Source organism: Mobula birostris, chromosome 7, assembly GCF_030028105.1.
Source record: "Mobula birostris isolate sMobBir1 chromosome 7, sMobBir1.hap1, whole genome shotgun sequence".
Classification (NCBI taxonomy): Eukaryota; Metazoa; Chordata; class Chondrichthyes; order Myliobatiformes; family Myliobatidae; genus Mobula; species Mobula birostris.
Window position 1 is genome coordinate 20,038,548 of NC_092376.1, and position 12,494 is coordinate 20,051,041.

Consider the following 12,494-nt stretch of genomic DNA (forward strand, 5'->3'; position numbering starts at 1 on the left):
AGTCCTAGAAGTCTTTTATTAAGTTAGAACATAACCTCCCTACCCTTGTATTCACTTGTCATTATTGAAGGCCAGTGTCCCATATATCTTCCTTACCATATGATTGATTTGTGCTGCCATCTTCAAGGATCTTTGGCTTGCATAGCAAGGGCCCTCTGTCCAAAATGCTCCCTAAGACAGTTCCTTCTGACTGCTTAAATACCACTCTAATTTTCTGAAACAGTTCATTTTATGAAGACACAAAAGACTGGAGATGCTGGAATCTGGAGTAACACAAGATGCTGGAGGAATTTGGTGGCCAGCATCTATGGAGGAAAATGGACTGTCAATATTTTGGTCAAGACTGAGGGGAGATGGCCAGAGCAGAAGAGCTAACAGGTCATGGGAGGATCCATGTGAGGGGTAGAAGGGAAATGGGAGTGTGGGAATGGTGCCAGAAACTGGGAGGTGATAGAAGTGACAAAGGGCTGAAGAAGACAGAACAAGAATTTGTTTTGTATTGGAATATCAGCTTTATTTAACATGCACAATTACAGTCCTTAACTGGTGAGCACCTTGCAAACTGTCTTTGAACATAATGAACAATTACATGAATGACTTGGAAAAATAACATTTCAATGAATGTAGTTTTGAAATTTCTTATGGCCGTGACTAATCATTGTTATTTGGAAACAAATATTCTTCAGAATTCTAGTAGATATGTTAATTTGAGCAGAGAATCTCTTTATCGTAAAAGTATTGCTACCAAATCAAGTTAAATTCTGAGTATTACATCAATCAATAGATTAAAAAGAACTATCAGCTGCGTACAAATTGAACAAATGTCAAAGCATTGTTCGTGGTTTAGAGAAAGTGATGCCCTCCTGTCATTGGTAAGCAACTGCAACTACTTAGCCGCACACCAATCAGAGTAATTTATTTATTTATTTATTGAGACACAGTAAGAAATTGGACCTTTAAGTCACGCCATCCAGCAATCCAATGATTTAATCCTAGCCTAATCACGGGACAATTTACAAGGATCAACTAACCTACCAAACGGTACATCTTCAGCCTGTGGGAGGAAACCAGAGCACCCAGAGGAAATCCATGCAGTCATGGGTAGAACGTACAAACTCCTTACAAGCAGTGGCAGGATGTGAATCTGGGTCACCGGTACTATAACCACTATACTGCCATGCTGCCCCAAGTTCAAGTCTGTGATAGTCAAACAACAGCCAGACAATGGTTGTTCTGGGGAAGTGGGGGTGGTTTGCCATAATTCTGGAGCAACATCAAAGATGAGGTGGCAGAGATGTGAGGAGTGAGATCCAGTGTGACAGATATGGCAGGAGGTGCCAAGCTGATTTTTGCCAAGAATGAGAATTCTTACAAAATGAGCTAGCACAGAGGAAATTTTAGAAATGCCAAAATGAGCTGTAGACCAGCTGAAATACTGCAGTCACTGGGACAACGAGACATGGTGTTCAGATGTTAAAATTTGCATTTACGTAGTATAATAAGGAATTAGATTGTATAATTTATAGAAAAATATTCTGATTCTATATTTATTTTTGTTGTTATAAATGACTGAACACATGGCTGCTGTTGAAATGTGCCCATATTTAGGGAAATAACATCTGTCGTTGAGCAGAGAGAGTTGACACTGTTGTGGCAGCTGTTGGGATTCCTGCAGACCTTGTCACGCTCAGCTAGAATTGTTAATGCAGTGTTGCTGATGGTGTCACCACTAAGGCACCCATGGAATGAACATATCAGCAGATAGATGCTAAATTAAACACTAAGCACATAGTGAACTTTGTAAAATGTTTAAGGAACCTGAGTTTTGAAGCTGCTCCTTCAGGTGTCCCAGTGCTTATTGAAAGGCCTAGAGGATGTTTGCTACAATGGGAGAGACTAGGACGAGAGAGCACAGCCTTAGAGTGGAGATGAGGAGGAATTTCTTTAGCTAGAGCGTGGTAAATCTGTGGAATTCATTGCCACAGACAGCTGTGAAGGCTAAGTCGTTGGGTATATTTAAAGCAGAGGTTGCTAGGTTCTTGATTAATAAAGACCAAACCTTAAATCTTTGGAATGTGGGAGAATACCAAAACACCTGAAGTAAACCCACATGATCATGGGGAGAATGTGCAAACTTCTTCCAGGCAGCGGCAAGAAGAGAACCCAGATCAGCGAAAGCTGGTGCTGCAAAACAATTGCAGTAGAAGCTGCACTGCCATGTGATGAACCATTTCAACTTGCCTCTATTATGAAGACTTCATTTTGGCTATGACTATTTTTCTGTTTGTATTTTTAATAGCTTATGCAAGCCCAAATGCTGTATAAAATTACCTTGGTCTGTACATATCCACATATCACTACTATGCAAATAATGTGTCAAATTTTGCCCACTTCTCTTCCCACCCCCAGTTTTCACCATCGTGGCCTGAAATCATGCACTTAATGAGGAGGCAGGGGAGATATTTAATGCACTGCTTGAGGCAGTGGTATGGTTATTTCAGTCTAATTATGGGGCACCATAGCCTCAGGCCCATGTCGCACATTACACAGTGAGGAGGTATTCAACTGGCATCTGGCTGTGACTTCTTTAATTGAAAACAAAGAATTAGTACAGATCTCTCCTCCTATAGATTTAAAATAGAAATGTCCCTCTTATAACCTGGCTGAACTTCAGATAGTTTTACTGAGCCACCCTCCAGAAAGCAGTCTGTGTGTAATACTCACAGAGCTACTTGATCCGTCAAGTTGTAAATCCTGTATTTATGAATTGCACTGGCATCTGTTTCAGAAACACCTCAAAGGTTTATGTAAAATGTATTAGTGTATTTCTTTACTATAACCTGGCAGAACATCAATTTACTAAAGGACTCTATTCCTTTTTTTTTATTTTAGAGATACAGCATGGAGCCTGCCATGCTCAATTACACCCATGTGACCAATTAACCTACTAACACATCCGTCTTTGGAACATGGGAGGAAATCGGAGCCCCAGAGGAAACTCACACGGTCAAGGGGAAAACATAAAAACTCTTTAGAGACCGCGGCGGGAATTGAACCTTGGTCGCTGGCGCTGTAATACTGTTGTGCTAAATACCATGCTACTGTGGCGCCCCATCTTTCCATAGATGCTGCCTGAACTGCTGAGTTCCTTCAGCATTTTGTGTGTGTTAATTCACTGAAGGTTTTTGATTATGTGTCATTTTAAATATAAGCCAGTATGGTAGATATTTTGTGCAAAATATCCCATTCACACCATTGAGATTAGTTAATCTTGCTATTTTTCATGAATGCTAGACTTGTAGTCACTGGAACCATGGGGAGAGACAGGTTAGAGCTAAATTCTACATACTTGCAATACACACACAATGCTGGAGGAACTCAGCAGGCCAGGCAACATCTATGGGGAAAAAAATACAGTCGATGTTTCAGAACGAAACCCTTCAACAGAAATCTATGTTCTTGCATTATTTCCAACAAATAATGTTAAATGGGGAGAATTACTGATTCAACAGCTGAATGATTGAGCAGGAAGAATGTAGGTATGAAGCAGATCTGACTTGACTTGAAATTAAAAGGTCAATGGTGAATACTGGACACTCCCAGGACCAATCCTATTGTTTACCATGGTTCATATGATTATTGACCAGGTGAGTTACGTTTCTCAGCTGCTTAGATGTTACTGACAAACCACTGTGGCTATTGAACCTCAGAGCGACAATTTCTCTGTCAGACTGATTTCTTAGTGATGGTTGTCCCTTTAGCCTGATTTCCTCATTCAATAAAATCCCCAATATCCCTTGGCATATTTAGTCAGTTTAAAATTAATGCATGACCCAGCATTAATTGCAAATCTTTTCCCTAGAAGATGTTAATAAGCTTGTTTGTGTTTTAATGATAATTACAAATGTTTTCTGGTTGCTTTTTGCTGATTCCAGATTTATTAAATTCAATTTATCTGCAGTGGGGGTTTGAAATTACCTTGGCATTGCAGAACTATAACTAGACAATTGTACCAAAATTCAGCATCTATTTGGAATCTACTGATAATTACATTTATTAAATATGCTCAAAGTTCTCCTGTAACAAGCATTCTTATACCTACTTTGGATAATAACAACATATCCTCAGTTACCAGTTTATTAGGTATAAGAATTGAAAATGGTGTGGTCTTCTGCTGTAGCCCATCGACTTCAAAGTCCGACATGTTGTGCATTTAGAGATGCTCTTCGGCACACCACTGTTGTAACTCATGATTATTTGAGTTACTGTCCCCTTCCTGTCACCTTGAACCAGTCTGATAATTCTCCTCCGACCTCTCTCATTAACAAGATGTTTTTGCCCACAGAACTGCCGCTCACTGGCTGTTTTTTTTTGTTCTTCATACCATTCATTCTCTGTAAACTTCAGAACAGAGGTTCCCAATCTGGGGTCAACAGCCCTCTCGGTTAATGATATGGGTCTATGGCATTAAAAAAAGGTTGGGAACCCCTGCTCCAGAGGCTGTTGTTCATGAAATCCCAGGATATCAGTAGTGTTTGAGATGCTCAGACAATGCCATCTGGCACCGGTCAAAGTCACTTAGATCACATTTCTTCCCCTTTCTGATGCTTGGTTTGAACAGCAGCTGAATCATATGACCATTGAGTTTTATGCATTGAGTTGCTGCTACATGATTCTCTGATTAGATATTTGCATTAATGAGCAGCTGTACCTAATAAAGTGGCCACTGCATATAGTCTGCACTTCCAATCTCAGTTTTTTTGGTTCATCTTCCTCGCTCTCCATTTCTATCTTGCTTTACTTAAACTCTCTCTTGCCTCCACTTACACTGTTTGCAGAGAAATAAGATCAAATTGGAGATGGTCTGCCAGTTAAATCCAGACTTAAAAGCTCTAAATAGGTTGTCTTTATAATACTTGGTACTGTCATACTTGTTTAAAAATTCATGATTGGGATACACCTTCTTGCACACTATTGTGTATAATTTTAAAAGTTATTGGCATAATTTGATAACCTTCCCCCATTTATTACTTGGCACTCAGCTCTTAATTTCTAAATTCCTAATAAACTAACCCAGTTAGCTATCATACATAATTACACTGAATTACACTATTTTTTTTACTCATTTTGTCAGCTTGTTTTTTTTTCTACTGTAATGCTGAAAGTGATGAAATGCAACTCCATCCATTTACCCAAGAATAAAAATAGTGAAAGTCACTCGTACACTAACTATTTTTGAGAGGAAGGAATAAGATCTTACGAGCTGCAGAAATTAATATCCTCTGAAGAACTACCTCAGCCATGGGAGATATCCTTCTGCAGGGGCTTTCCTGCAAAGAAACTTTCTTCTGTTTTGCTCCTAGGTACTGCAACAGTACCACCAACTGTTCATTGCTCTCTGGTTCCAATTATGCTGGTAACATAAATTATTTTTGTAAGATTTCAGAGTTTTCGACAGCTCCCAATTGGAAATGTTGACGCCGACACTGCCTCGAGATATCCCCCTCACTGGCATCTATGAAAAAACAACAGTACACAATTTTTATTGACATTGAAATGCTATTTAAGTCTTGTTGGTCTTTTCTATAAATACAGGTCTTAGAAACTTTTTTTGGTAAAATGCTTAAACAAATTTGTAGATGCCTTTCAAGTTGTCATTGCAAATCACTTTACAGAAAGGTCTTTTAGATATGGTCACTGGTAAAATGTGAGAAACGCTGCACCTAATTTGCACGTGGCAAGCTTCTGATATTGACTGGATAACCTATTTTTGTGATTTGCTGGTCGAGGGATAAATATTGGGCAGGACAATTTACTCTCTGCAGCAATATAGTATCCTTGGCTCTCTTTTGTATACCATTCAAGGGAGTCAATAAGGCCTCAGTTTGACAACCCACATAAAATATGAGAACAGTGTGTTGTAGGGTCTTAGTATGGAAGCGGATCCGTCAGCTCACAAAGTCCGCGATAACCACCAAGCACACGTTAGCACTAATGATCTAGTTTTATTTCACACCATATTTCCCATCCTCTCCCCACAGATTCTACCACTGATCTACAGGTAACATGAGGTGGAGATTTAGCCTCCGAAACTATGCACCTTTTGGGATGTTGCAGGAAAATGGAGTATTTGGAGCAAATCCAAGTGGTCACAGGGAGAACAGGTGAACTCCGCTCATACAATGCCAGAGATTAGGGATTTGACTGTACTATTGGAGTTGTGAGGCAGGGACCCTAGCATCTGTGCCACTCTGAACTCACCAAACATTTTTGAGCTCAAAGATTAAACTGAAACATGTCTAGATATATTTTAGATTTCAATCTGACAGAAATAATCGAACAATTATTTATAGCTCTTACAGCAGGAAAGGATATTAGTTTTACTTCAAAAAAAATTGCAGAATCTGTTTGATCCACATTTCCAATACTTAAGGGGGAAAATAATAAATACAAGCAGGCTCATTCTAAGACTTACCAGGTTCACATCAGTCATTATCAATATCCAATATTTCATTCAAGTCATCAAGGTCACTTTCAGGTGATTTAGCCGCATCTTCTGTTGTTATATTCTCTGTGACTTCCATTGTGATGGTCCCATACTCACTAAAGGAGAAAGCAGAGCTCATATAATTTCACAGACATGCATATTTCCATGTTCACCAAAAGGCCAGCTTCTATCCCCCTTTCATAAGACCTGAAAGGACGTCTAGTACAATAAAGATGAACTCTTGATCTCTGGATCACCTCATTGTACTCCTTATTTCTCTACCTGCACTGCACTTTCTCTTTAACACTATAATTTACCTTCTTTTTCTGATTTTCCTTTTGTATCACCCTGAGGTACAATACTGTGCAAAATTCTTAGGCTCATGTATATAGCTATGGTGCCTAAGACTTTTGAACAATACTGAATATTATGTCTTTCCAGTTACCAAATAACATTTAATATGACTGAGCTGATACAAAGCTATGTACTCTTTTTTCTGTTTCCCAACCACCTTCCTATTTTAACCAAACGTACAGTAATGTGCAAAAGTCTTGGGCACCCTAGCTATGTCCTTAAAGACTTTTGCACAGAATAGTACTTGTGCTTAGCGTCCTGTCTAAATGGAATACAAAATAGAGGTTTTCACAGTATCATAGTGCATGGGGCAACGAAAAAACAATTACTAACCATTTCCCTTCTCATGATGTTTTACCATGCAGGTAGAACACCTTTCTTTTTACCGTGACACTTCCCACCATTCCAGGTGAGCAGTACTGAAATTACACTTCCAATTGAACATACCGTATTCACGTTCCATGTTCAACCAGTTGGTTTGATGCTAATACCTGGATCTGAACTTTTAACCAGTGCCTCACTGTCTGAGGAGGCAAACCATACCTCAAAACAATACTGCATTTCAGCAGTGAAGGGAGGAAGTAAAAAGCAAATAATCTGCCGACAATAGTTCTAGATTACTTACCGTGAGCAAATCGAATTCCTCAAAACCTAATCCTGCTCTCCAGAAGAGAGATAAAAAGGACAAGAAAAAGCAAGTTACAAACTAAAATCTACCTGCCCAGTGACTGTAACCCATCCTTGTCCACTGGATCTTCCTTTACACAACTCCCCATCTGGTTTACGTCCCTCTCACTTTCTCTGAGCTCCGTCGACTTTAACTGGGACATCAGAAAGTTGGGCAATGGCTTTCTCTGCTGTTCCTCATTCAGTGCCACACTACTATTGCTGTCCCCTGCGAGATAAAATGAAGATTAATTTCTCACATGTACAGCAAAATACTGAAACATACAGTGAAATATGCTGTGTCAAATGAAATCAGCGAGGGTTGTGGCGGGGGCAGCCCACATATGTCACCGTGCTACCAGCGCCAACATAGCGTGACCAGAACTCGTTAACATTTTTGGAATGTGGGAGGAAACCAGAGCACCCGGAGGAAACCCATGCGGTCATGGGGAGAACATACAAACTCCTTGTAAGCAGCAGTGGGAATCAAACCCCAATCAATTATCACTGACACTATAAAGTGATCGGACTTAAAACCCAGTCGGTGATTGTTAGCTCGGTGACGCAATGTTACCATGCTACCCTGATGGAAATGGTAGAAGTACAGGGCTTCATGTGTAAAGAATATTGTTGTTACAGACATTACCCCTCAGAGAGGCTCAATAATATTTAAACATCACTCCTAACAGATATTGTACCATAATTATTTTCCAAACATGGAGTTTAGAAGAATGAGAGGAGGTCTGATTGAAACCAATCAAATATTGAAAGACCTAGACAAAATGGATGTGGACAGGATGTTTCCTATAGTAAGGGAGTCTGGACCAGAGGGCACAGCCTCAGAATAAAAGGACATCCCTTTAGAACAGAGATGAGAAGGGATGTCTTTAGCCAGAGGATGGTGGATCTGTGGAATTCATTGCCACAAATGGCTGTGGGAGCCAAGTCATCAGTATACTTAAAGCGGAGGTTGATAGGTTCTTGATTAGTAAGGGTGTCAAAGGTTACAGGGAGAAGGCAGGAGAATGGGGTTGAGAGGAATAATAAATCAGCACCGTGGAATGGCAGAAAAGACCCAATGGGCCAAATAGTCTAATTAGAAACATAGAAAACCTACAGCACAATACAGGCCCTTTGGCCCACAATACTGTGCCAAACATGTACTTACTTTAGAAATTACCTAGGGTTACCCATAGCCCTCTATTTTTCTGAGCTCCATGTACCTGTCCAGGAGTCTCTTAAAAGACCCTATCATGTCTGCCTCCACCACCGTCACCAGCAGCCCATTCCACACACTCACCACCCTCTGCGTAAAAAAACTTACCCCTGACATCTCCTCTGTACCCACTTCCAAGCACCTTAAAACTATGCCCTCTCATGTTAGCCATTTCAGCCCCGGGAAAAAGCCTCTGACTATCTACACCAGCGATCCCCAGCCACTGGGCCGTGAGGAAACGATATGATTTGGTGATATGAACCGATATGACTCAGCTGCACCTTTCCTTATTCCCTGTCACGCCCACTATTGAACTTGAACGCACGCGAGGTCCGCAAGAATATTGTCAATATTAAACCGGTCCGCGATGCGCAAGAGGTTAGGGACCCCTGATCTACACAATCAGTGCCTCTCATCATCTTATACATCTCTATCAGGCCACCACTCATTCTTTGTCGCTCCAAGGAGAAAAGGCCAAGTTCACTCAACCTATTCTCATAAGGCATGCTCTCCAATCCAGGCAATATCCTTGTAAATCTCCTCTGCACCCTTTTTATGGCATCCACATCCTTCCTGTAGTGAGGCGACCAGAACTGAGCACAGTACTTCAAGTGGGGTCTGACCAGGGTCCCATATAGCTGCAGCATTATCTCTTGGCTCTTAAACTCAATCCCACGGTTGATAAAGGCCAATGCACCGTATGCCTTCTTAACCACACAGTCAACCTGCACAGTAGCTTTGAGTGTCCTATGGACTCGGACCCCAAGATCCCTCTGATCCTCCACACTGCCAAGAATCTTACCATTAATACTATATTCTGCCATCATAATTGACCTACCAAAATGAACCACCTCACACTTATCTGGGTTGAACTCCATCTGCTACTTCTCAGCCCAGTTTTGCATCCTATCAATGTCCCCCTGATACCTCTGACAACCCTCCACACTATCCACAACACCCCCAACCTTTGTGTCATTAGCAAATATACTAACCCATCCCTTCACTTCCTCATCCAGGTCCCAGAACCTGAGGCACACCACTGGTCACCCATGCCTCCTTACTTTCTCAATAAGCCTTGCATGGAGTACCTTATCAAATGTTTTGCTGAAATCCATATACACTACATCTACTGCTCTACCTTAATCAATGTATTTAGTCACATCTTCAAAAAATTCAATCAGGCTAGTAAGGCACGACCTGCCTTTGACAAAGCCATGCTGACTATTCCTAACCATATTATGCCTCTCCAAATGTTCAGAAGTCCTGCCTCTCAGGATCTTCTCCATTAACTTAACGACCATTGAAGTAAGACTCACTGGTCTATAATTTCCTGAGCTATCTCTATTCCCTTTCTTGAATAAGGGAACAACATCTGCAACCCTCCAATCCTCCGGAACCTCTCCCATCCCCAATGATGATGCAAAGATCATTGTCAGAGACTCAGCAATCTCCTCCCTCGCCTCCCACAGTAGCCTGGGATATATCTCACCTGGTCCTGATAACTTATCCAACTTGATGCTTTCCAAAAGCTCCAGCAAATTCTCTTTCTTAATATCTATATGCTCAAGCTTTTCAGTTCATGGTAAGTCATCCCTACAATCACCAAGGTCCTTTTCCGTAGTGAATACTGAGGCCAGGTGTTCATTAAGTACATCCGCTATCTCTCCGGTTCCATACACACTTTTCCACTGTCACACTTCATTGGTCTTATTCTTTCACGTCTTATCTTTGTGCTCTTCACATACTTGTGGAATGCCTTGAGGTTTTCCTTGATCCTGCTCGCCAAGGCCTTCTCATGGCCCCTTCTGGCTCTCCCAATTTCATTCTTAAGCTCCTTCCTGCTAGTCTTATAATCTTCCAGATTCATATCATTACCTAGTTTTTTGAACCTTTTGTAAGCTTTTCTTTTCTTCTTGACTAGATTTTCAACAGCCTTTGTACACCACGGATCCTGTACCCTACCATCCTTTCCCTGTCTCATTGGAACATACCTATGCAGAACACCACGCAAATATCCCCGATCATTTGCCACATTTCTGCCGTACATTTCCCTGAGAACATCTGTTCCCAATTTATGCTTCCAAGTTCCTGCCTGATAGCTTCATATTTCCCCTTACTCCAATTAGACGTTTTCCTGACTTGTCTGTTCCTATCCCTCTCCAATGCTATGGTAAAGGAGATAGAATTGTGATCACTATCTCCAAAATGTTCTCCCACTGAGAGACCTGACACCTGACCTGGTTCACTTTCCAATACCAGATCAAGTACAGCCTCTTCTCTTGTAGGCTTATCTACATATTGTGTCAGAAAACCTTCCTCAGCACACCGAACAAACACCACCATATCTAAACCCCTTGCTCTAGGGAGATGCCATTCAATATTGGGGAAATTAAAATCTCCCATCATGACAACCCTGTTATTATTGCACCATTCCAGAATCTGTCTCCCTATCTGCTCTTCAATGTCCCTGTTACTATTGGGTGGTCTTTAAAAAACACCCAGTAGAGTTATTGATCCCTTCCTGTTTCTAACTTCCACCCACAGAGACTCAGTAGACAATCCCTCCATGACTTCCTCCTTTTCTGCAGCCGTGACACTATCTCTGATCAGCAGTGCCATGCTCCACATCTTTTGCCTCCCTCCCTGTCCTTTCTGAAACATTTAAAGCCTGGCACTCTAAGTAACCATTCCTGCCCCTGAGACATCCAAGTCTCTGTAATGGCCACAACATCATAGCTCCAAGTACTGATCCACGCTCTAAGCTCATCCACTTTGTTCACAATACTCCTTGCATTAAAATAGATACTTCTCAAACAATCAGTCTGAGCGTATCCCTTCTCTATCACCTGCCTATCCTCCCTCACATACTGTCTGCAAGCTTCCTCTATTTATGAGCCAGCTTCCCCTTCCTCTCTGTCTCTTCAGTTCGGTTCCCACCCTCCAGCAATTCTAGTTTAAACTCTCCCCAATAGCCTTAGCAAACCTCCCTGCCAGGATATTGGTCCCCCTTGGATTCAAGTGCAACCCATCCTTTTTGTACAGTTCACATCTGCCCCAAAAGAGGTCTCAATGATTCAGAAATCTGAGTCCCTGCCCCCTGCTCCAATTCCTCAGCCACACATTTATCCTCCACCTCACCCTACTCCTATACTCACTGTCACGTGCCACGGGCAGTAATCCTGAGATTACTACCCTTGTGGTACCCTTGAAGCTACCCTTTAGCTTCTTTCCTAATTCGCTGTAGTCTGTTTTCAGGACCTCCTCCATTTTCCTATCCAAGTCATTGGTACCAAAATGTACCACAACCTCTGGCTATTCACCTTCCCACTTCAGGATATCGTGGATGCGATCAGAAACATCCCGGACCCTGGCACCTGGGAGGCAAACTACCATCCGTGTTTCTTTCCTGCGTCCACAGAATCACCCGTCTGACCCCCTAACTGTAGAGTCCTCCATCACTGCTGCCATCCTCTTCCTTTCCCTGCCCTTCTGAGCCACAGGGCCAGACTCTGTGCCAAAGGCACAGCTACTGTTGCTTCCCCAGCAAGGTCGTCACCCTCACTCTAACAGTACTCAAACAGGAGTACTTATTGTTAAGGGGGACAGCCACAGGGGTACTCTCTAGTATCCGACTCTTGCCCTTCCCGCTCCTGTTACCCACTTATCTGTCTCCTGAGGCCCCAGTGTGACTACTTGCCTATACTTCGCAGACCTACTTCCTATTCCTATTCTTCACAAGTAACTTACCTCACCTCGACCCATTATCGCCAA

General features: G+C 41.8%; 2 protein-coding genes across 5 annotated transcripts in view; one reads left to right on the forward strand and one right to left on the reverse strand.

Moving 5' to 3' along the window:
• Positions 1–12,494, forward strand: part of ppp2r3b (protein phosphatase 2, regulatory subunit B'', beta) — a 134,072-nt gene that overhangs the window by 114,142 nt on the left and 7,436 nt on the right. The window contains exon 17 of one of the 2 annotated variants that reach the window (XR_011886549.1): positions 2,893–3,066. The exons of the other annotated variant lie outside the window; for it this stretch is intronic. The gene's annotated coding sequence lies outside the window, so the exon portion shown is untranslated. Of the gene's footprint in view, positions 1–2,892; positions 3,067–12,494 lie in introns of those variants that run through there. 2 annotated transcript variants of the gene reach the window in all.
• LOC140200037 (cohesin subunit SA-2-like) overlaps positions 489–12,494 on the reverse strand; it is a 153,328-nt gene continuing 141,322 nt past the window's right edge. For all 3 annotated transcript variants that reach the window (XM_072262691.1, XM_072262689.1, XM_072262690.1), the window contains 3 exons: positions 7,559–7,736; positions 6,476–6,603; positions 489–5,515 (listed from right to left, as the gene is read on the reverse strand). In XM_072262691.1, coding sequence (XP_072118792.1) covers positions 6,486–6,603; positions 7,559–7,736 — 296 coding nt within the window. In that variant the 3' untranslated portion in view covers positions 489–5,515; positions 6,476–6,485. The remainder of the gene's footprint in view (positions 5,516–6,475; positions 6,604–7,558; positions 7,737–12,494) is intronic.